This window comes from Papilio polytes, unplaced genomic scaffold (genome assembly GCF_000836215.1).
Source record: "Papilio polytes unplaced genomic scaffold, Ppol_1.0 DF824135.1, whole genome shotgun sequence".
Lineage (NCBI taxonomy): Eukaryota > Metazoa > Arthropoda > Insecta > Lepidoptera > Papilionidae > Papilio > Papilio polytes.
The window spans coordinates 2,181,342-2,207,128 of NW_013525069.1; the positions used below are offsets into that span (position 1 = coordinate 2,181,342).

General features: G+C 33.1%; 1 protein-coding gene across 3 annotated transcripts in view; it reads left to right on the top strand.

Annotated features, from left to right (window-relative positions):
- Nucleotides 1-964: 964 nt before the first annotated feature.
- LOC106099364 (probable aquaporin NIP4-2) overlaps nt 965-25,787 on the top strand; it is a 53,200-nt gene continuing 28,377 nt past the window's right edge. For 2 of the 3 annotated variants that reach the window (XM_013277891.1, XM_013277893.1), the window contains exons 1-2: nt 968-1,716; nt 5,744-5,870. In XM_013277891.1, the coding sequence (XP_013133345.1) occupies nt 1,392-1,716; nt 5,744-5,870 (452 nt within the window). In that variant the 5' untranslated portion in view covers nt 968-1,391. Of the gene's footprint in view, nt 1,717-5,743; nt 5,871-25,787 lie in introns of all 3 variants that reach the window. The other variant, XM_013277892.1, reaches the window with a different exon arrangement.

The window sequence follows — 25,787 nt, forward strand, 5'->3', positions numbered from 1 at the left end:
CATTATTGGGTCGTGCATTATCGTGGCTGTACATTATTGCCTCCCATAGCGTTGAACAAATGTCATTTTTATAAAAACAAAAGTTATAAAGCTGTGCTGTGGATACTTGCCTTTTCGTAACATCTTGGGAATTTTAGAAAATTATGAAATTAATTATTACTACAAACCGTCAAAAAAAATTACTGTCCTGACTAAATAAACTTCAATTACAAACGAACTAAATGTTAAAATAACAGTAACGACAATTTTATCATATATGGCATACAAATGTAATCTTATTTCATACATTGATTGCCAACGTTATACCTAATTTTGTGAAAAAATGAATTGGTTGGATAATGGATAACTGCGCGTATTTCAATTGTTTACAATAAAAATATTCTAAACAATCGAATTTTGTTTTTTTTTCACATCGATTTGGTTTGTAACCAAGAATAGACCCTTTTCCCCGAGGGATGAAAATTAAAGCCGCACCACACCAATAGAATTAGGACGTTATTTAAAACATTATTAATATAAGATAGCAACTTATTCACATCTTTTTCTTGCTGTATACTTACATATGTACATATGTGTAGGTTCTACGAGTAAAACGTACGGAATTTTTGCCATCATTGTCTGTTTGTCTGTTTTCGTACTGCGCTCGCAATACTCCTCTAATTCAGTTTTTACTGTACATTCGGAGTGTACAGAGACACTTATTGAATTGGTTGTTCACAGTACAGACTTCAATTTTGCGCGCATCTTGAACTTCTTGAGATTCTATGACGAAACAATTATTTTATATTGGTATATCAATGAATTATTTAGGTTATATTTGTCTAAGCAGAATACAAAAATTACTTAATGTAGTAACCTTACAATGCTACAATTTTTTTTAGTTACATTATTTTCACCACATTTACAGAAATTTGCAATCAATCCTTATAATAGATGTTACTGACCTAAATATGATTTAATATCTTAGTTGAAGATCTGTGCTGATTATTTACAATTTCACTTCATTTTTTAGAATCGTAATTGTTATTGGAATTGCAATTAAGTTTATTGTGTTTTCAATTGGCTAGCTCGTATGATTTGATTTTGATTCACCCTAGCTGAAAGTGCAGGTCCCGTGGGGCGGGGGCGGGGGCGTAACAAGTGTCGGGGGCACATGTGCGGTGTGCCCAGTGCGCCCGACACCGGCTCCGCTTCTCCATTCATTCAGTATTCCTTCATTCAGCATAAGCGTTGGTTCACTTCGGAACGGACCGCGCTACTGCGTAGGCGGGAATACGTGACTGGATCGTTTCGCGCGCATTTTCAAAAGTTTTTTTTTTAAAGTGGCAAAGTCCGTGACAGTTTCGTGTGAAAAATATGTATGACATTTAGTTTTTTTTTTTACCTTTAAAATGGGTGAACAAACTTTTAATATTACAGACGATAATATCGAACAGCATATTATTACGTTGTTTGAAAAATTGGAGTGTATGCGTAAAGATGCGAATTCGGATGGGATGTCGGGTAAGGTGCCGGCGCGGCTGGAAGTGAGGACTTTATCATTGTGGAAGGCAGTGTTGGCGGAGTGCGCGGCGTCCTTCCTCTACGTATTCATAGTGTGTGGGGCGGCGGGCGGCGCCGGCGTCGGCGCCTCCGCCTCAGCAGTGTTGCTCGCCACCGCGCTCGCTTCCGGCTGTGCCATAGCCACCATCACTTTATGCTTTGCTCATATATCTGGTAAGAGAAAAAAATTATACGTTGAAATACTTTGTGTACAAAACAGGTTGCACATAAAAGCTTAATTATATCTTATTCAAGGTCAATGAGCTTAGCGATTCTGGTATCGAAAAAGGTCCTTACTAAAGGTCTTATTGTGGAAAATTAACTTTAATATAAGCGTCTACTTGTAACCTTGCGCAAACAAGGTTACAAGTTCGAATCCAATAATTTTGTTGACCATTTTTTTAAGCTACTATTTTAGTTGTCCACAATGTTTAAATTCAAAAATAGTTTATGAAAACGTACGTTCAGTAAGTCTTAATTTATATTTTAGCATTACTCTACGAACAGCGTAAAAATCTAAAAGAACCTGCTCTGTTTATAACCTGATGCACATACACATTTAAACGTAGTGCTTAATATAATTTATAAACCCGTTATTCGCGAGGATACTGGCAGCTGTTTGTCCGAAGAGGATATCGCTCTACGCCGGGTTTGGTATAAAAACAAAAAAAAAACAAAGGCCCAGCCAACATACGGCCACGTGTTCTGCTAAGTATTTTTGTTTTATTTTTCAATTTAAAATTTCAGATAGTCAAAATCTTTGGCGAATTTCTCGATTAATATTGAATGTTATTTTTACGAAATTTGTTATTAATTAATTTAAATTTTATACATTTCTACAATATTGTTTACAATGTTATATGTCCATTAGCGGCTGCATAATGCTTGTAATTTAGTCTCAATTGCAGACATCAGCAGCAGACTAGCGGTTGAGTTACAAATCGACTCGCAACACGCAGATGTTCTTAATTATCTGATTTTTAACAAGCGCCTAACATCAGGCGAAAATATCTCGCATCTGCTTGTCTTACTGTTGTATTATACATCCTTTTTATCTTACTAATTTAGTGAGTTTATGTTTTTCATTTCCGTCTTCAATTTTTGTCTATGTAATAAATATACGATTCAAATAATTTTAATATTTATAGATACAACACGTGTATGCACCCTTCACCCGTTAACCCCACATATTAATGGCGGGAACAATGAATGACATTTTAAATTGTGTCATAATGTCCGTGGCATCGTGATCGCCTCGACAATCGAGTACTAATTCGGGCTATAGCTAATGTCCGCGAGATGTTATAAATCTTTAAAAGTTCAAGCGGTGGTCGCTCGCCCTAATTTTCACTAATGACTGAACAAGTGAGCATCACGGCCCATCCCTATTTAAAGATCGTACTAATGTACTCCGATGTTTCGATCGATGTTCGCTTTATTTAGCTTTTAAAAATACTTTCCAATTTTTATTTACATTTAAATCGTTATTTTTTTAAACCTTTTATTTTTTTCAAACAAGAATTAAGTTATTAGAAACTAATTTATGTATCTAGGTGAAAAGCAATTCTTCCTTTTACGTTTTTAAAATATACAACGTAGCCACTGCGGAAATGGTAAAAAATATTCAACGGAATCGAGGAAATCTGGCCTTTGTGGACTTTTAAAAATTCTCTTTTGATTTGTTACTGGAATTTCCGCTGCTCCGGCTTACAGAGCTTGAATACTAAAATTTCATCTCTATGACATTTGTTATTCCTCTAGTATCTCGCCTCTACCTCCATTATAGTGAAGTTCTTGCTACCTGTTTTTGTAATGCATCGAGGGTCGGAGCCTAGGAAACACGGACGAAACGCACACTAATGTAATCTACGCTAGTAATCTATCTTTAACGAGATATGATCGTAATTGTTTATCACATAACAAGCTTTCGTTAGTTATATGTTTAGTATAATATTCCTAATATTATTTTTGATTTCATTTATAGAGAACTAGTGTTCATAGAGTCTACTTAACATTTCAAACGAAACACGTGTTTGTAAGTTTTTGCTACGTCGTCAGTTTACGATGGGTCCAGGTGCAACGAACATAAAAATTCATATGAACTCTTATGAATTTTAGGTTGTTAGTAATAAAAAAGTTTCTTTGTTGTATAACATTTAAATTTAAGATTTCCCAAAAAAGTGAGGTTATTAATTCAGCTATATTTTTGACATATTTTTCTTATAATTCCTAATGTCTTCGTCTGAAGTTCACTGTATAGGAGGATAGTTTATAAAATTATTTCGTTGCGACACGAACTCGATAAATCTTAATTCCCTTACTGCGTCCTGCGCACGGAGAATAGTAAAAAATCTATTTTATGATACTGCAGACTTCTATAAGGAGTGTATCTGCACTGCATTGTATTACTTTACGTTGGTTATTTTTTACTTACTCTCTATTTCTTCACCCAGTGCTTCCTAACACAAAAGTTATTGTGTTTGACGAAACTTTAAACCGTTGTATCACAATTTTATTATTGATACTAGCATTCGCCCGCGACTCTATTCACGTGGAATCAAAAAGCGAGTAGCCTATTTGTTCTTCTAGATTATCCTCTACATCTCTCCCAAATTCCATTGAAAATTTGTTCAGCCGTTTAGGCTACAAACTCTAACAAACATCCATCCATCTAAACATTCGCATTTATAATATCATCTCACACACACTCACGTAGAGTAAGCGCGTCATGTTTTCGTCCTTCATGTTGATCTTCTGTCATCACTTGTCACCTTTCACGTAATCTATCCATCTCTTTCTAGACCTATACCGGTGTACGTCCACACTAATAATTAAAGTTCTCCTTGCCTCATGCGTATACTCACAGCATGCCCATACCATACTAACCTTTAACTTCTTAATTCCTTTTAAAATATCAGTTACAATTCGGCGAAAGTATCAGATTTCTCTCTCAAGTTATTTTCATCTCCGTGGATATAATTTTCTCAAGACATGTTTTAGAATTTATAATTGACGTGTGCTTTGTACGTGAGTAATTGCATCGTCTGGAAGTCCGCATTGTCGCGTTTAGTACTTCTACGTGAGAATACGTCGTAAGAGACTAAGGAATTAACACGTTCGTTTTTTTGACTCCTTCAGACAATGCGTTTAAAAATTTAAGTCATAGATACCTACGGAGGTAGTTTTTTTCTTGTTATGTTTTACGTTATTTTCTATACTGAATAAAGAAAGATTTGATTGTTTGCATTGAATAGGCTCTAAAAACTGAGTCGATTTGAAAAATTTTTTCACTATAAGGAAGTTACACTATCTCCGGGTGACATACTACATTTATTAGGTTACTAGTTTTTTCTTATCTTTGCGCGGATGAAGCCGCGATCAAAAGCTAGTTAATAAGACTAAAATGGCGCATTCCGTTGTTCTACCTTTAATGGATAGTAGGATGTACAGAAAAAGGAATTCTGCGTATCAGTTTGTTTATAGCGACTGTCTCTATCAAGAGGTCTTGCTTTATTGAATACATTTTTTATGATCTTTTCAAAAATAGTTGAAATATGCAGTAAAAATTATTTTTATTTCGTAACCTGAAGTTCTGTGAATCTATGGTGTGTGCTAACCCCTCTCGACGGCCATTAAGATTTGCGTTACCCGAGCTCCTTTTGTCCGCCATGGCTTTATGGGTGCATGTATGAAAACATTAAGTTGAACTTGTAAAAAAACTTACATTCCATTCAGGTGTGAAATGTTATCCGACCACGAACATGGAAAAGGATCGCTATACTTTTTAAATTCAATATAACTGAACATGAAGGATGTAATATAAACTTGACTATGTTAGGGTTTCCTTTTAATTTTGATACATGAAAACAATTTCGAGAAATAAATTCAACTCAAAAGTCGATAAATATTTAGAATTCCTCATAAAATCTTATCTCAAGTAGTTACTAGATTGGTAAAATATTTTGTTTGCCCACTTACATAAAAAATATTTTTGTAATTGTAAATTACTATTGTAAAACTAAGAAATTACCTAAAGACGACTACACAACTTTAGTTTTAAGTGTGCAGTTCGACTGCTTGATAAAAGGGGTAGTTACTGAAGGTGTGTAGCGGGCCTTATATTTGACTCATGAATAACATCTTTTCATGCAAAAAAGGTATAGTTCAATTGCAGATTAGAATGTCATGTGTTCTTGTACAGGTGCCCACGTAAATCCCGCAGTATCTGCAGCGCTATGCGTACGTCGGCGGGTATCACCGCTGCGCGCAGCACTGTACGTGGCCGCGCAGTGCGGGGGCGCTATCGCCGGGGCCGCTGCGATTTATGGGTAAGTTTGTTATAAATTTAACTTCTAGATGAATTATTCTACTTTTGCATAATTGCAATATAAAAGCAAAAACCTTTTTGAGCTGTTAACAGAGTTAACAGAGGCAAGTATTTGAAATATGAATTGGTGTTGCAATATTAAATTGTGTTAATTCGCGCTACTTCTGGGGAAGGTTGATTTCGTTAAAGAATACTTAACTAAAGATCCTTTACATTTATTATTTGTTATTTCATTTTGACAAACTAAAATAAATTATAATTCTACCAGAAATATTAAAATAACGATAGAATTAAGATTAATTTCATGTTATAACAGTAATAACATGATTTATTAGACTAAGGTATTGCAATGACAAATAGCTTCCTAATTCATTCTATCATACTGATCCCAAACGCGTAAATAATGGCATAGGATAAATGTTTCTCATCTCTTGTACATTTGTAGAGATAAGGAAACACGCCTGTTAAGAAACGGAGGTAGATCTTACTTAACGGAATTGAATTTTCTGCTCCAAAAATATAGACATATGCTCTACTTCTGCCAAAAGGCGCATTGCTAAATTGAATGTGGTTTGTACAGAGAACAAATTCTGAGTATAATAATATATGTACATATGAAATATATTATAAAAAAAAGGAATAAATATAAGTATGCATATCTAGTTTTTCGAGAACTTATCTAAACTATTATTATAAAGAGGAAAGATTTGTGTTTTTGTATGTGATTTGACTCATTTAAAAACTACTGGGCCGATTTTAAAAATTCTTTCACCATTAGAAAGGTAATATCTGTGAGTAACATTGGCTATATGGCTAACTTTTTTTTTTTACGAAGTCGCGAGCAACAGCTAGTTTAAAATATTCTGCATAAAATGGAAATCTATTACCGAAGCGGTATAATAATAAGCCTGTAATATAACACCGTAAATTAAGTTTAAAAATAGCATAAACGTCACATATTTTAGCATATTCCATTAAATTTTTCTCGCGTTCTAAAATTTATATCGTTCGCTGCAACGCCGGTATTGCGACATAAAAAAACGCTGTTGCTATGGCCGCGAGACTTTTGCAGCTTAAATTTAATTAGGTCTAGAGCTTTATCTGGACTTGAATAGTTAATCCTAGAGACAAAGAGACTATCGAACCTTAGACTTTAAAATTACTTTCTTCTGTCTTCGACTTTTCCCAGTTATTGGTCGGCCTTCTTCGTCCTAAGTCTTTACACAGCACGAATCGTAGAGGCTTGTTCGACAAGGTTTAAATCCTTCATATCATTTTGGCCCATCGTCTGTCAATACTTTAAAATTACCAATTTAAATTATTTTCAGAATGTAACTCTTTCTTGTCATATGATGTCTTAGTCTTATGAATAGGTGAGAAAGTGATTTAGGAAACTTTCTATCTGTAATGGTTCGCAAACATAAAATTGTGTTCTGATTTTACGCGGTTACGATGTGTAACGTCGGATCGAGAGGTTTGATAGTTTGCCCAATGTTACGTTCTCATTGCATGGATAGTCGTCGTGTAACATCTGTCAGTACGAACCTATCGTCAATTTATCGTATACTTGGAATCAGTTTTTTACGAGGACAGTGTTGGTAGAGCAAATATTGATAGTAATATTGACTTAAAAAGACATCTATCGTATCTTGTATCTACGCTGGGATATTTGAAGAGGGCCTGTACGTGTTCAAATAAGGTGACATATTTGCTTTGATAACAATTTATTTCTGAAAAAAAAAAATTTGATAAGCTATATTCATAATTGAATTAGGTTTTTGTTTCTCCGAATCAGTAACCGCATTTTGTTGGTATGATAAAAATTTCTAAGTAGTCCGTTGGAGAAATGAGAAAATACGAAAATCCCAAACAGCGTAGGCGGTGCTAAGGATTTTTGTATGAAATGTTTTTTCCCCTCGACTGTATTTTATTATATCAAGCTCGTAGCTGTGGCATTATTATTTGAGGAATACCTTTTTTCTTACATCCCTTACCCTTATCTTACCTTTTATAGAATAAAATAGCAAACGAGAATGTGTTTAGGAACAACAGCGTAGTTTCGGAAGACACGACTCCTGTGCAAAATGAACTTAGAACTGTATCGATGTTAATAACTCATAATAGAGATTTATTCCATGCATTCTAATTGTAAATAGAAGCCATTTATATGGAACGATGACGTCAAACTATCCACCGCTCCATTCCATCCCGGGAGACTCGTAAAAATAGTCTGCAGGAAACGTGGATGATTCCCTGCGGTTGCTGACAGATGGCGCGGTGAACGCTACTTGAAGACAGTTTATTACACAGTATAAAAATAATGAAAACCACTTTGATATCAAACGTTCTGCGATTGTCACATTAAAAGAAGGAATTAAGTATTTCTGGAAGTTTCGTATGTGTGGGCTTTCACAGCAGAACATGTATAAACATATATTGTGATCACTGTCATTGTCTTCAAAAAAAGAGAGATAATAATATGTTTCGAGAGTGTAATCAGTAACAGTTTAACATTCGATGTTGATATAGGTTTCGAAGCTTGGAAAACACATGACAAAATACAATAAATTAGGAGAAAGAAATGATAATCTCGTGAAAGTTTCACGTAAAACAAGAAGCCACAAATTACTTTATCTTTGTTTAAGTTAAGACAAGGAAAATCTTGTGCGGCGTTCCCTTAGGATACGCAGCCATCAGAACTTTGTTATTCTCATTTTTAATAATCTGTGCTTTATTAATAATAAATTAGAAAAGTAAATTGTTTAGTCTAATAAGATTTCGTTTTTGTATATTGTTTTCCTGATTAAAGTGGATGTCAAAATTAAATCGACTACTACATCTGGGTCTCTCTTTTTCTCTCTCTTTTTCTCTGGTCTCTCTTTCTCTTCACAAGGAAAATTGGACAATCGCAGTTTCAAAGCTAAGTACCAGTTGACGCTTATAGACATAAACATCAGTGAGTGCATTTTATGTTGATACATTATAGAATTGAAGATTTTTAAACATAATCTGTAAGATTTCTATAGACATCGTGGTATTATTGTCCACACGACAGATGAAACGCCAAGGCTTATTGTACTGATTGTATGGAGAGGGCTTTATATTTGTAACAAAGCAATGGGTACCGCTTTGTTAGTTAATGTATAGAGTGTTCCGTTTCGCAGAAAAAAAGATAAGTGATGCAAGGTGTTCTGACTATAGATTTATACACTAGTAAATCGAAAAGAAACAGCACAACTTGAAATTGCGTAAATAGGAATAAGACACTTTCGAAAACTACTCGTATATTATAATTAATTTTAGCTAATAAAATAAAATAAAACAACTTATTGATCATTAAAAGCGTTTTAAATCTAAATGTATGAAATTAAATAACTCAAATTCGTCTTACATTTCATTTTTCACACACACAACATAAAAAAAAATCCACGGGTTTTTGGTTTTTCTAGAGCCGCAAGCTGCATGCTTGTTTTCATCTAAAAAAATCTCAATAAAATCTTATCGTGTAGTTTAAATTTTCTTCCTTCAAAAGTTCCGTCAACACTCCAGACTGTGTACGTTGCAAAACTTTGGAGACATGTATTTTGTGTAGTTAACTGATGTTAGTTGGCCAAGTTCCTTATAACGTTTACAAGCGATAGCTTTTTATGATGGCATTGAATATGGGATAACATTTTGTATTGTATGTACTTTGCTGAGTCAAACTTTAAAAAAAAACTATTTTTAGAGTAAGTGCCGCAAATATAACACTATTATAATGTTCGAAATAAATGTAAAGAAAGAAATTTTTTATACAATTTACGAAAAAATGTTGCGAACAGAACGTAAAACCTCAAAATCATGTTGTAAATTTTAAGCGGATTTGAGATTACCAATGCGAAGTTAAAAAATTAAAAGCCCGTAATTAAAATTTACCCTCCCAAAAGGATATTCCTCCATAATACAGGCTCAACAATTTTTTTTCATAAAAATATACGCTTGGAACTTTTTTACCATGTTTGTGTTTTAATTAATAAAAAAAAATATTTTGCTATTTTACTACACATAGATTCAGAATAATCATTGTTTTCGAGTGCGAGTTGCGAGTTTTAGATCGCATTTCCGATATTTTATTGTGCGTAAATTTGATAATACGATTGAAACATGTGTATAAAAAACATTGGCATCTGTTATTCTCGTTGACAAAACTGAGATAATGTCTACTTGAACCACAGATAATACTTTACTTGCTTATTTCTGCGCAAATTTAACAGCAAAAAAACAAGAACAAAACCTTGTCTTTATTCTTTACACAATGTTTTTAAAGTGCCGAATTTCTATAATATACATCAGTTACTTAACTTTTTAATAGTAATAAGACAGGTGTAAACATCACCTGCATTAGTTGCCAATTCAAAACACGCAAGCAATGCACGCGTTTGTCGTATCAATTTGTATTGTTTTTTTTTATTTATTCTGTGACTGGCCATTAACACATTTAACTGATCACTGTGTTTTGTAGAATAAATGTTAAAATTATTGACAATTTAGGCTGAAAGACAGAAGTGCCTTTGCCTCTTAAAACAAACGGTCCTATTATAAACTGGATTGTCTTGAGGAAATTGCTTTTTAGATTAAAATATGCAAAGGATCGTATGTATTCTGTACATTTTAATAGAGTTAACGTGACATTTGACATGTAAATTCAGTTACCGAATAGAGTTTCAATATCGTCTGCAGACGGAAGACGGCGGAAGAGAGACGAGACGAGACGAGGTAAAGCGTATTTGATGCGAGGCGACAGTGATCGATGTGCCCTTTGTTATATTTATTGGTTAACCTATAAATTGTAAATGAATCTACAAGATAGAATAACGTATGAAGTTCCGGATAACTTTAAAATAATAAACGGAAAAGCGAGCAAATTGTAGTTAATTGATAAATATTTCTTCTCAAAAAAAAATCACATGTAACGTATTGTGTACTACAAGATATAATCTCATATTATTACAAGGCAAAAACAATTTGTGGTTCATCCAGACAATAAAGAGCTCGTCGGTTTTCACGGTAACAACCACCGCTAAACATTTAAGACCGACCCCAGCTATTATCCGAAACATTGCCTTCTTACTTATGATATACAAAATTACTTCATAATAATGGGTATTTATTTTATTACTAGCTTTCGCAAGCGACTCTGTCCACGTGGTGTTAAAAAAAACAAAAGAAAGTAGCAAGTAATTTTAACCAACTGCAGCTAAATTTTATATTAATTTTTAAAACAAACAGTGTCGTAATGATCATTTCTCACAATGTGAGTTCAGGTGCGATATTGCGGGTTACGAACAAATGTATACCAAAGTAAACATGTATTGTGTAATTTTCACTGCAAACAGACATATTTAGCTTTCTTTTTCGTGACTTTTTTTGCCTTAAATATTCTTATTTACGAACTGGTTTACGTTTTTATTCTACTGCCTTGTCTTTATATAAAAAAGTATCGATTTTCTTATTCAAAGCTTGCAGAGGAAATTGTTACAAAATTGACCTATATAATCTGTCAGTGGTCTGACCGATTTTTCCACCATATTTGAATGGATAATGACGTATTGCTGCATTTTAACATTACTACAAACGAAGCGCGGCGGGACGACTGCCAACACTAATTGCATCGTTTTCTTTCTGCACAAAATGCACTCTTAAAAAGGATTTAATTGTTACATTCTTAAAGATTTAATGATTTTAAAATTGTTGTTTGTTAGTGTAAGAAATAGTTTAAGAAAAACAATGATATCTGAATGATAATGGGTTAAGCAATTGACTTGTTATCTGCAGGTCCTGGTAACGTATCCTCCCAGGTACCAATGTGTTTTTCGAATTTTATAAGTACTGTCGGGGAATTCGGCAGTGTTCCACCTTAAAAGCTACAATCCTTTGAACACTTTGACGAGACATGGAACAAAAATCAATACGACGCACTTTAGAAATTCACGGCTGATTTCTTTTATTATTATCCCTTTGGACCACTTACTGCTATCTAATTAGTTATTTATATGAAGAGAGAGTTTGGACCACCACAGATTTTCTCGACTGTACATTCACGCGACGATCTTATAGGCTGAGATCCAAAGGTTTTTTCCTCATCAGGTTTCCTGATAATACGTACATTTCAGGAAACTCGAGGAGGGGATTCTCCTCTAAAAATTGACCACTTCACAGATTAATTAAACATAGACTTGCCAGGCTAGGATTAGCCAACCCGGTTTAAAACATGTTTATAAAATGTGCTCTTTTATGTAATGTAGGTTTTATCAGGAAATCTGATGAGGGAAGGTCATCGCTAGTGTTGTATCCCTAACTATTATGAACATCCAGCACATGTCCGAACAAGAAATATAATGATATGTGTAAAGTCAACCCGCAGTGGGTCATTACGTAGTCCTGGTTAATACTGATTTAGGGTAAGCTCCGCATCAATTGGAACGTATATTGAACTGATAAAACCCGATATTCAAACAGGTCAAGTTATTGATCAATTCCTAATAATACAACTGTATCTATTTGGATTGAAGTGAAGTTATCGCTATGCTAAATATGACTCGTTCGGTTCGATCGATACGTTCTATTATTGTCTTTGTAGTTCAAATTTAAATAGATCTGTTATAAACTATACTTGTCTGATAGAGGCTATATTGAGATGAATATTTTAAGGAAACTGTTCAATATTTAGCAATAGGTAGACGTTGAAAGAGATGGATGGATTGCGTAAAAGGGGACATGATCAAAAAGGGAGTGATGACTGAGGGACGTATGATAGAGTTATGTGGAGGACAAAAACAAAAATAAAACAAAGTCACTCGTCAACCGAAAATTACTATGATTTAAATATTTATAAAAGTATACATAAAAACAAAAATGTAACGCATTAAAAAAGTTTTTATATTACAGAGTGTAAATGTTATCTTTCTAGTTTTAAGTAAAGTTTGGAACAATGTTGAAATTCTGTGAAAATGTACGAGTAATTTTTAAAGTATTGTGCTCAGTTTCATCTTGAACTTAATGAGCTCCATGAGACTTTAATGTATGAAAATTTAAATAAAAGTTATACTTAATCCTCTACCTATTCCATTTTTAAATTATCATCTAGATGCGATACTATTATCCTTGTGTATTTTGTATTTTTATAAACTAAAGATTTTGCCTACGACCCCACCCGCATGGAAATAGAAAAATCAAAACAGAACAGTTCATGTGTTCTTCCAGACAATGTTCTACATCTGTGGCAAATTTCAATCATATCCGTTCAGCCATTTAGGCTACAAACTCTTAAAAAACATCCATCCATCCATCTAAACTTTCGCATTTATAATATTAGTATGATAGTACGATAGAGTGTATGTTTTTTTTTAATTCATTGTTGTAATAGACATTTTAGATTTGTAGTAACGATAAAAAAATAATCATTGAAACGAATTAGATATCGTTTTATTTATTAAAAACAATAACAATGTCTGTGGCTGAAATTGATATGCAGTATGTCATTATTATGTTTGATTTAAGACTTCAAATGTTATATGAACATCTAGCGGTTGAAGCTTCGTATTCCACCTAGCTTATGTATCAAGGATGCAGGTTATGTATAGGTTTAGATCATATTTCCTTTGTTAAGCTTGTCAAGGGTTATCCATTCGATATCTTAGACTCCTCTCCTGTTGTTGAAATGGCTAACTTTATGTTCTATTCTAACTACAACCGTCAATTGTTTATTAGTATAAGTTTAGTTTCAGATATCTGTCTGATTGTCTGATTAACTAACATTAAAACAAGACTGTATTGCTGTTAGTCCTAACATGATATCTATAATTTGAAGATATTCTATCATTGCTAAGTTTCTAATGATCTTTATATAATGTTCCAAAATCATTATATCATCATCATCACCAGCTCACTATACGTCCCCACCGAGGGGCTCGGAGCCTACCCTAATACGGGGTGACTAGGCCATAGTCAACCACGCTGGCTAAGTGCGGGTTGGTTGACTTCACACATATCTTTGAATTTCTTCGCCGATATGTGCAGGTTGCATCACGATGTTTTCCTTCACCGTAAGAACGTCGGGTAAATTATGTATATATGAAAATTCGAAAAACCTAAAATCACATTGGTACATGGCGGGATTCGAACCCAAGACCTGTCGATTACAAGTCAAGTGTTCAAACCACTACCCACCGACGATCTAAAATCATTATAAGGTTACTAATATTAAGTTTCTTACATATAAAACATGTATCTTGGTCAATTACATTCCTCCCCTATACATTACAGGACACACCTCATCCCTTTTAATTGCTACGTCTTGACTTCGCAGTAATTAAGCGTGCTAATTACTGGCGTATACTTGAGATTTCTCTCAGAATGTATACAACATACTTATTCTTACATAAGTTATATTATAATGAAGTATTTATTTATTTATTATTTACTAGCTTTCGCCCGCGACTCTGTCTGCGTGTAATTAAAAAGTGAGTAGCCCATGTGTTCTTCCAGATTATCCTCTACATATATGCCAAATTCCATCGAGATCCGTTCAGCAGTTTAGGCCACAGATTAACAAACATCCATCCATCTAAACTTTCGCATTTATAATATTAGTATGATTTATTATGGTTTTTCAACGTTGCTATTGAAATTTTTTCATGTGTTGTAATAAACTAACATTTGCAATAAACATTATGCATTTTATTTAATTTATTTGCGTCTCTCGAAGTTCTTACATGAACTTCACTAAAGTTTATGTAAATCACAATGAGTAACAACTCGTAATATTTCACACGTCAAACTTTACTGTCGCATGTATTGTTTGTGCGAACTTCGTGTAGACTTCCTTCACTAATTAGATATAGTTTACACTTGTATAACCTACATGTCTAGACTTCAACAACTTGTTTAACCTACATGTCTAGGTAATACATGTAATTAATGTTAATGCTGTCTCTAACCTACATGTGTGGAATTATCCGTAAATTAGGTGTTAATGTTTGTCTGTAATGATAAATGTGACAAGGAAAGCCGTAAATATGAATGTATGTATGTAAAATAATATATATATGTATATAAAACTGCTGCAATTTACAAGGATTATTCCGATTTCAAATTGTAGAAGCAGGTTGTATATGACTGTTTAGATGCACATTTGAATGTCTGACAAAGTCAATGCTTGGTTTTTTTATTTATAAACCTCGATAACTCAAACCTCGGTAACTTAAAAACTTCTATAACTTCAAAAAATAATATGTTCCCTTCCCATCAGAGCCCAAAACCTCTATAACATAGACCATTGATAACTTAAAACCTCTATTTCTTAAAGTATTTTGAGTTTCCCTTTGACTTTAACTTATCGAGGTTCTACTGTAGTGAAAAATGTGACTATTCTCATATAAATTGCTAATGGTAATTTTATTGTTACAAAATGGTTAACATTTTTAAATAATCGGAACTTTTCTTAAATCTTGAAGAAGTATTAAAATTCTATCCCTTTTATGAAATTATTTTGTAATTTTATTTAATGATCCTTTTATCCGACGAAGTTTGAGAGCGCTTGTAGATTTTGCGCCGGTCATAATCCGCAAAGATATAATTTCCTAGTCTGTTTATGTCTATAATGAAATAGGTTATTAGGTCTGTTTTCAAGATCTTTTTATTGATGTTATAGTTTAAGTGCTTTACTTTACAACTTTAATTTTGAAATGTTTCCTTTTTAGTTACATCATTCTGATTAAATCTATACATATATTAAAAAGAGGAAAGATTTTTGTATGTAGTAAAATAACTCAAAAACTACTAGACCGATTTAAAAAATTCTTACACCATTAACAAGCTATGTTATCACTTAATAACACAGGCCATTTTTATTATTATTATTGTTATTTATTTTACGAGGACGAAGTCGTGTCTAAAAGATTTATTGTCAATGAAATTTAAATATAATCTCTTAAATTAAGAAACCTTTTAATTGTTTTTCATTGCGTTTGTTGGTTCATCTTTGAATATAAAATTAGAATCCCTTGTTATTTACAATTCATAATAATACTACGAATATTTGAAAGAATTGAAATATATGTTTTTGGCAGTAAACAATAACGTAGGATGTGAAAACATAAAAGTTAACACGTAAAAGAAATTAAAAATCATACTATCATACTCATACTAATATTATAAATGCGAAAGTTTAGATGGATGGATGGATGGATGTTAGAGTTTGTAGCCTAAACGGCTCAACCGATTTCGATGAAATTTGGTAAGGATGTAAAGGACAGTCTGGAAGAACACATAGGCTACTTGGTTTTGTTTTTTTTAAATTCCACGCGGACGGAGTCGCGGGCGAAAGCTAGTACCAAATAAAACAAAACACCAAACAATAGATATAATCAACACTTCTTAGTAACTCGAAGTTTTGTAATTTCAAGTATAAGTTGTTGATAATCGTGTAAATTGTTAGTTGATATGCATTCCGGCGATGCGTCTGCAGGTGTAGATGCACCTGCTCAGCGCCTGCGCCTGCGCAGTGGTACGATAATTTAAGAATACTATCCCGGAGGTTAAGATTTATAACTTATGTTAACACGTGTATATAAATACGACTTTATGTTGATTATTATCAACGCCTGATTGAATAAAACTTATGTAATAATTCCTCTGAAATAATAGATTCACAATTAAGTATGATTCCTAAACCGAGCTTAATGCTGCACTTAGTGGTATTATGCTTTATGTCATTAAGGGTCATCCTAAGTAATCATTTGAGTTTCCAATGGATAAGGGTCCACCCTTATCCATTGGAAACTCTTGTGTTACGAACGGCAACGAAAACATACATTAGTAATGAACATAATTAAAAAGTAAAACCGAGTACATATAAAAAATACGGAGAACGTTTAAATTCACAATAAAAAAGTTTTCATATAAAACCTTTTTTGGCCGACTTCCCAAAAGAAGGAGGTACTCAATTCGTCTGTATGTTTTTTTTTATTTTTTTTTATGTATGTTACGGCATAACTCCGCCGCTAGTGGACCGATTTTTTGTTTTTAAGAACTGTTCAAGTTTCACATTACGGGCGACAGATGGCGCGGATCACGTGCTGACGCAGGCGTTGTGACACATGCGTCCTCTGACGCACGTGCAGCCTCCCCTCATTTGCATAACCGGTGCCTCTCAACCGTGAGGTTTAATCCCACGCACTGAAGATTGAGTAGTGGTAGAATATAAGGGCTAAAAGTACCTTTTTAAAGTTTTTTTGAAGTATAGCTTATAGCATAATAACTTAGAGGTTTGAAGTACTCGTAGGAAGTAACTTGTAGGAAAAGTATGTTTTTCAAAGATTTAAATTTTATGGAATTTTAATCATTATTATCAATCATGAGAAAAAAAATATCTCTTAAATAAATATTTCACAGCTTGAGTTCTCGAAATTCGTTAAATATGTACAAAGTAGCATTACGACGTGAATCAGAGTTGAGTAGACGTTTGAGCACTTACAAAGATTGTGTGTTTGAATTTATTTTCCATATTAAATTTTGAATTTACTAGCTATGCATAATGTAAGCAGTTATTTTCACTTTTATATTATCTCGAATATTAAAAAATCAACATCTCGCACGCAGATTTTTTTTAAACAGAATTTCATTTGTATCTTCTAAAAGGTTAACTTTTGCCTAAGCATTACTTTTCATATTTTTACGGTTGCAATCATGATCGTAAAATAAGAATATTGTAGTATGAAGTCAGGTCATATAAAGCCTTTTGTCGACATATTACCGGGCCCGATGCAATAAAGAGCTCGTAACCTATTCGATTTCCAAAGTCACGACCACGTACACGCTGGACCTACGCCGTAAAGTCCGCCATTAAGCTCACTTAAAGCTTGATTAAAAAGTTACATAATTACATTTTTGCAACAAATTGTTTTGTTATCTTCTATATCATATAATAGTAGTGAAATTTTAATATGGTTAACGGAAAGAATTTTATTCCTCAAAAAAAAGGCATAAAAAATTCCGCGATAGTAAATTATTCTGGTATTTTTATAAAAAAATATAAAACCATAATGTAACTGTCAATTAGTATTTATAGTTTTTTTTTCATTCATTAACTTCAATGCTAAAAATTCTTCATTTAACGTATTTGAAACGTAATTTTTAAAGTTATTTTTAACAAAGTATTCCATTGGTGCTTTTAAGATTTTAAAATAGACTTGAAAATGCTTCTAGAAACGTGCTCAATAAATGGCGCTCATTCTAGTACAAAGGAAAACTTTAAAATCCAAGCTACGAAATCTCCGACGAATGATAAGGTAGTCGGAACTGCAACATTTATCCTGTGCGGATAGCGATGCCATTAAACGTATTCCTGCTGTCGAAACTTGTATGAAAATATACCGTTATCTCTTTCATTCAATTGAAAAAAACAAAGACAGCATGATTTAGTGTTTTTGCCACACATAAAACTCTACAACATAGATAACAAAGATGGATTTACTTTGTTACGAATGATTATTGAAAATAACTTTTATTGTTTGTCTTTATCATAATATAAAATTCGTGTGAAATTAATTAATTATCGTAACTATTCAAGAATATAAAAAATAAAATAAAAGTATTCTAAAATAGATAGGTCAGAGTTCAACATTTTCTATTTTCAGTTAGAACTGTAAACTAAAAATAAAAGCTATTCTTTTATTAAGTTTTAGTACAAAGAGTTAAAAAAATAAAATGTTTTCAAGTTGGATGAATAGCTGTGTTAGTTAGTGACCCGAATTGTTATATAGGTGAATAAAAGTCGATAGCTCGATCAACGCTTGTACCGTTCGCTAACGTTTATCAAATGAATTATTGAAAGTTTCAAATCGAGTGGAAACATTGAAGTACAGCGATAGTCGTAAATTTAAACTACCACAATTTTAGAGATATAAAGTCCTACAGAATGAAGTTATTATACCAGTCTTCGTGCAATTTGAAATCACTGTCGTATTACCGTAGACCTCTATGACATTACCGTAGCTGCGTAGCAAACATCGTAGAAGTATTACTGTTTAAAACACACCTTATAAATCTAATTACAATAATAATTAACGTAGTGCTCTAGGTAATATTCATGAAGTTAGAATCGTAACCACACGTGGAAACTTCTCGTAGCCATTGTATTAAGAGCGTAACATAAATTAATAGTTTGAAGTAGTAAGAACCGCACGAGGCCTTCATACTGCGACTTTATGCCTGACTATAACTTTAACTTTATTACTTTAATATAATTAAGTTTAATGCGATAAGTTATTGACGTTCGTATGAATATTCTTTTCTAGCCATTGGTGTTGGTAATTTGCAGGTAACGCGAAGCCAAAGATTGTCCAATATTACAGTAGAACCTCGATAAGTTTAAGTCCAAGGGAAACACAAAATATTTTAAGTTATAGAGGTTTTAAGTTATCAAGGTTATATTGTAGAGGGTTTGGGCTCTGATGGGAAGGGAACATATTATTTTTTTTAAGTTATCGAGGTTTGAGTTATGGAGGTACTACTGTACTAAATATATTACCAGCAAATAAGCTTTCTGTTTGTAACTAAGAAAATAAAATATATTTTTCAATTAATTACTATTCTGAATTTATATGACTATCAAAGGCGTACGTTGATTAAAGTTTTCAATTACCAACACGAGCCGATGCAGTGACCCGCCGGCATTTGCACTGTTTATATTAAAACTTTGTGGTGAAACTAAAAGATGTGTGTTAATGTTACGGTTTCTTTTACTTTACCTTCCTTCGTTACCTTCCTTCCTAACAAAAATATGAAACTGTTACATATTAAAAAAGGTAAGTGAAATGAACGTAACGAATATTTTTTTGCATTCGGGTTGTTGTGCTAAAAAAAACTTTTTTATCCATCCACTTTGTTTTAGTTTATTTTTACCAAGAATTAAGACTTATTCACCTTAATGTTTGACATATAGTGGCTCTTTACCTGTAATTGGGTCTCCGTCGCTTTCACGTGCAGTCAGGTACGTTTTACTGGCTCTTGACGTCGGGCTCGAGAGCCACCTTCTCAACGGCCGAGTCGACCCATTTACGTGTACAACTATTTACTTACCGTACATCTTACGAGGTAAACTCACTCGAGTAGAATACGCCAGCAAAATTGCGAATTGAAATTTAAAATGCTCGAATTCTGTGAGCATCTGGAGTCAACTTTTATGGTACAAAGTTTAGTTACTTTTTTGACATGGAATGAAAATTGCTCAAGTAAATATTCCCCGAATTGATTTGCTATTTCGCTAAACCTGTTTGTATAAAATAAGCTGTACTGAATCGATCTAATGTCTGTGAATTTTATTTTAATAGATTAACTTAAAACTTAAATACTTCTCTTCGTTTCGTAGCATTTTTTGTTTACGTAGGTTCTGTATATTGAATACCTGCGACTGACATCTAATCAATTTGTCGGGTAAAAAAAGTTTTTGCTTTCGTATCGGGAGCATAAATTGACATCAGATCTGTGAAATACGATCGCGTACGAGTGTGTTGGAGGCACATTGCTTGTTGCTTTAGTTCGATTACTGTCTGCTTTAGAACGCACACACCTTTGACTAAACTATCCGACAACTGTTTAGTCGCGCACTGATTTCAATGAGTTTATATGAAGGTGCACACACTACTCGATTTTTTAGTTGTGCAAATTAACAGTTTATTTGGCTGCGAAACAATCGCCAATCATACAGCAGTTTTGCGATAGTTTAGTCAAATGTGTGCGCCCGCTCTTAGTAGATTAGCATGTCTCTTTGCTATCTTTCTTTTATTCTGGCTTTTTAATAAGGTTTTAAAAGGTTGAAATCCTCTTCATAATAGAGGAATAATGTTAATAACAAAAAATTATCACTACGGTAAAACAACTAAAATAATTAAAGAATAATTAATAATAATATAATTAATAAAGATACGTTAGAAATTTGCATAAAAAGGAACTTGAAAAAATGTCTTAGTTACGGAGTGAAATTAATTAAAGTTTCAACAAAGTAGCGGTTGGATTGTTCACAGATAAAGTGAATGAAATTGATTATGCTCAGTCGTAACACATCCCATCTGCGGTCAGTTCCCACGGAGTGCTCCCAGCCTGTAGTGGGCTGCGGAACAAATAACACCCTTCCATTCATTAACTGGATACTCATCATCTTGGCGCTAACGTCAAAGATTATGTGCTAATTTAGATCCTCCATAGACTGTCGTTTTGTCGACTAATAGTATAATCTCGACTAAACTATTGGCCCATAAAATCTGTAGGCCGCATGGGCTTTTAAGCAGATAATTTCTTTTATTGTAATTATAATATGTATATTTACTGCCGTATTTAGAAATTATGTATCACTTAAATGGTACCATGTCATAATAATTGACACTAATGGACTCCCTTGCTGACAACTTAAGGACTCTGAATGCTTAAGTAAGTTTTTGACCGATTTCCCAAAAGAAGGAGGTACTCAATTCATAACATAACTCCGCCGCTAGTGGACCGATTTTGATAATTCTTTTATTAAATAAGTTGCTTTTCTATCGATTTCATATACTCGAGTTTCCTCGTTATATACAAATATACAAATCCTCTTTATATTTATCAATTAATTTTTATCTTATCATATTTAAACCTGAAGTGATTTACTGAAAAATAATGGAAATACTTTTTACATAGCTCATTAATAAAGTAAACCCAACGAAGTTACCGGTAGTATTAATTAAAGGAGTTTTTGCTTAAATTAAATGAAATTCGATGCCGTGCGCTACTAAGTTAACGAACTTTGGACTGTAATTTTAATATAAGTTTGCGAGTTAGAAAAGTTTTAAATTTGTTTGCCTGCTCGCGACCGCTAGTTAACCTTTTAGTTTTAAATGCTTTGTTTAATATAATTTAGTTATAATTTACACGAAAACTAAAATTAGGGTCACTCGTAAACAGCTGTTTATGACGTACAATAAAGGGTACAATATATTTATTGTTTCCCCTGTGACGAATTACATGAACCCGGAACGATAAATGTGGACATTACTCGATCTTCAATAACCCTTAGTAGGAATAATTCCTCCATTCGACAATGAATTCTTGATTATGTAATTTAATCTAAATAATAAATTACTTGAAATTTGAACAAAAAAATGTAAAAACTAAAAACAGTAAATTGTAAACAAGATCTTTAAAATTAAATAAAATCATAACGTAGATAAGACCTGGCATATCTCTCGTATTTTTTAATATACACGATACGTAAAAGAATTGTAATATTCAAACTCTCTAAGTATCGTATCATCATTATAAGATAGATAAACAAAGGGTTCATTATAACACTTAAACTAGGTGAGAACTTTAACCGCTTTGAGAAAGTCCAGAGCTGTGAGGGCATACGCCTTCCATCATTAGTGCTTATGTTTGCGTTCTCTAACAAAACAAATTTGCCCGCGAGGCAACTGCCGTGGGGACCAACGCCCACGTGCTGACAAACTTTCACACACAATTGTAACACGCCCACGCGATTATACGCCTTGTGTGGTAAAAATACAACTTAACTTTGCTTTCCTTTGCTTAACATTGATGTGTGTAAGTTTATGCTTAAGTTTCACGACTATAATTATTACATACAAAGCTCAAGTAAGGCATAAATGGGTTACGGAGTGTAACATTAGTTGCCTCCGTAACACTACCAACTGTATCAATGCTCACCACGTAACGTGTTAGGTTACACTACGTAACGTCAGTCAGTTTGAATATTTAGCTAATACAAGTTTATTTTTACTAATTTAATATATAAGAACGAGTAATGTAATTATTCTATGTAAATAAGCTTAAATATACATCATAAAATCTAACTTAGTTAATACAGTTGTAAATGTGTTACTGTTATGTTTAGATTAAGTTCGTAAATCTGATTTAAGTTATTAAGCTCCGATTCACTGAATGTAATATCGATATTATAGTTTGTGGAGTTAATATTCAGATATTGTAGGTGTTAATAGACGTTATGCGGTTATCTCGTATATGTCCGCTTGCTGCATGTTTCAGCAGAGCAGCCGGATGCGTTGCAGTAGGAAGCCGGTACTCACATCTAATGAATTATTCAGATGAAGCCGTACGCCTGCTACAGCTGTTGTACTGTATTTATTTACTCTGTAGTCGTTTAGTACAGTTAATTCGGACAAAATTTGCTCGGTATGATTTATTATATCATTTGCAGTAACTGCCATTTCTCTTCAACTTTTGGTTATGTATCTGACGGTTTTAACCCGAAGAAATGAAAAGAAAACTTCCGTATAAAACTATGGCAGTTAAACGCTGATGTTTAAAAATATAACTAACAATGAACATCCGAAGGAAACAAAATTACAATTGACACTCGCACTGATTTTCTGCATATTCCTTTCTCTCATTTTTTAAAACGAATAAGGGAGATAGCAATACAAATACAAGTATGACAGTGAAACCTCACGTACAATTATATTCCTTTGTTAAACAAATGAAACATAACTATTCTAGAATACTGTTGTTCAATTTAAATCGAGAACAAAGACACTGGCGGCTTACCGTTTAATTAACCAGTTTAAAAGCAAATACCAATTCAGTTGAAGTTAGAATGCAAATACAATTGCTTATAGGAATATTAACTGACTTAAACATAGTTTTTTATATCTTACTAGCTGATGCTGGCAACTTCTCCGGCGTGAAATAACAAAAATTGTAAAAACACAGCCTATGTTACTCTGTAATAACATAGCTTTTAATTGGTGCAAGAATTTTTGAAATCGTTCGGTTATTTTTGAGTTATTTCAATTCATACAAAAAACCAAATCTTTCCTCTTTATAATATTAGTATAGATTACATTGGCTACTTATTCTGTAGCCTTTTGTATTGAGTCTCGGGCTTTATGTCGACTAGCGCCGACGTGAGTGCTATTTAAAATTACCGTCGTGGCGTTAGTCGCGTGGTTAATAGCTAAGTGGAAATATACCCTAATGGGTGCTAAAGGCATCCTGCTAAGCATTGTTGAAGTTTCTTTATGTTACAATTATGAGAATTTTTTCTTTAGCACTTCGAAAACATTAAAATGTGTACCACGAAATGAGTCTATACAAACTCTAATATAACCTTACGTCTATCATAATGACTTGATGTAACAAAGTTTTCGCATAAAGCTGCTTATCTTAAACTTAGATGAGTGAAGCTTGGGGCTTAAATTTTATGAAGAAATGATTTTTTAATATCTACCACCTTACACGAGCTCTTAACGTGGTATCAAGCGAATTATTTACATTGTTTTGCACAGAGTAAATATACTATAGACAGTGCTAAAATGTTTAACTATTCCAACTGATTGACTCTAAAATTTTCATCAAATTTCTTTAGAGTTTTTGAAACACTCTAAAAGTGATAACTGCTTAATATGTTTAAAGAAAAATTTTAAACGTTATTAAAATTTAAATAAACTCTATTAGGATCCCCTATCCGTATAAAACCTGAATTATAAAAATATTTCAAGCGTGTAACAATAATGTAAGGAAGTGCTTTATTATTATTATCTTGTAAATAATAATGCGGGCTCTATGCTGTAGGTAGTCTGTGCAGCCGGGAAGTGCCTTAATTCTTCGCGAAGGTACAAGGAATTATTAATAAGCATTCATCTTATCTATACAAAATACTATAGAAATATAGCTTGAAGCAAGTTATTTTTCAAATCCTATCTTCTGCATTCTCTACTTTAAGCTGCATTTAATTTAATATTTTGGATGAAAATCTTGCTGATAATCGTATCCTTTTCTCTTTCTTCCTTTTATCTCGCGGTGTATTCTAAAAGCTACAAGACTTTTAAATTATAAGTATTTAAATACATATTAAAACTTTAGCAGTTATGAACTAGTGACTGCAAGAGTCTTATAACAGCGACTAAGAGATAAGAACCGTCATCGTATCGCGCTACATTCCGCAATGCACAAGCGGCTTAAAGCATTAATTTCAACGTTTACTAAATTGTTCTGCGAATCTTTGAGCTATTATTTATAGAAGGGAATGTAGGTTTAAAAGATTTTTATAGTGGGGATGTTAAAAATGAAGCCTTATCTAAAAATATCACTGTCTACCGCGGCTGATACTGACATCAAAGTAATAAAAAATGTACAATATAGACATAACAACTACATAAGGAAGGTTTAAGTAAATCAAGGAATTATTTTGTTTGGAAGTCGGTTTTTTTAATGTGTACTATTACCCTTCTGCATTAAGGATGTGGCATATGCCACAGCTATCGGATACAACAACCAGAAACCTTGTGTTGTCACTCTACCGGTATTAAATATCGCAAATACATCGAAGAACCGACCACAACTGAACACAATAGTGTGGTAAGGTCGGGTATATGATGAGTAGGAGGGGGCACCTTTGACTAAACTAACACAAAACTGTTATTCGATTGTCGATTGTTTCGCGACAGTCAACTGTTTAGTTGCACAACTAAAAATCGAGTAGTGTGCTAATCCATATAAGCTTATAGGAATCAAAGCAAGACTAAACAGTTGTGCGATAGTTTAGTTTCAGGTGTCCGCTCGCTCCAATCGAACAACAGTACCTAATATGCACATAGTCTCTGAAATTCAAATCAAAATATGTTGTAGTTAATCAAAGTATATATGTTTTCTTTGTCTCTGCGTTTAGAGTGTGATGAAATTATGTTCTGATATACGTGTTATGACAATGAAAACGCCCTGATTTAAACTGCCATTGGAGAGTTGAGAAAGTCGTTAGCGTCTGTCTAAACTTGAGCGTTTTGTAGTTTTAAAAGTATGATGCTGGAATACTTTAAGAATGTTGCGTTTAGAATCATTTTTAAAATACATTTTAGCTGGGCTTTAAAAT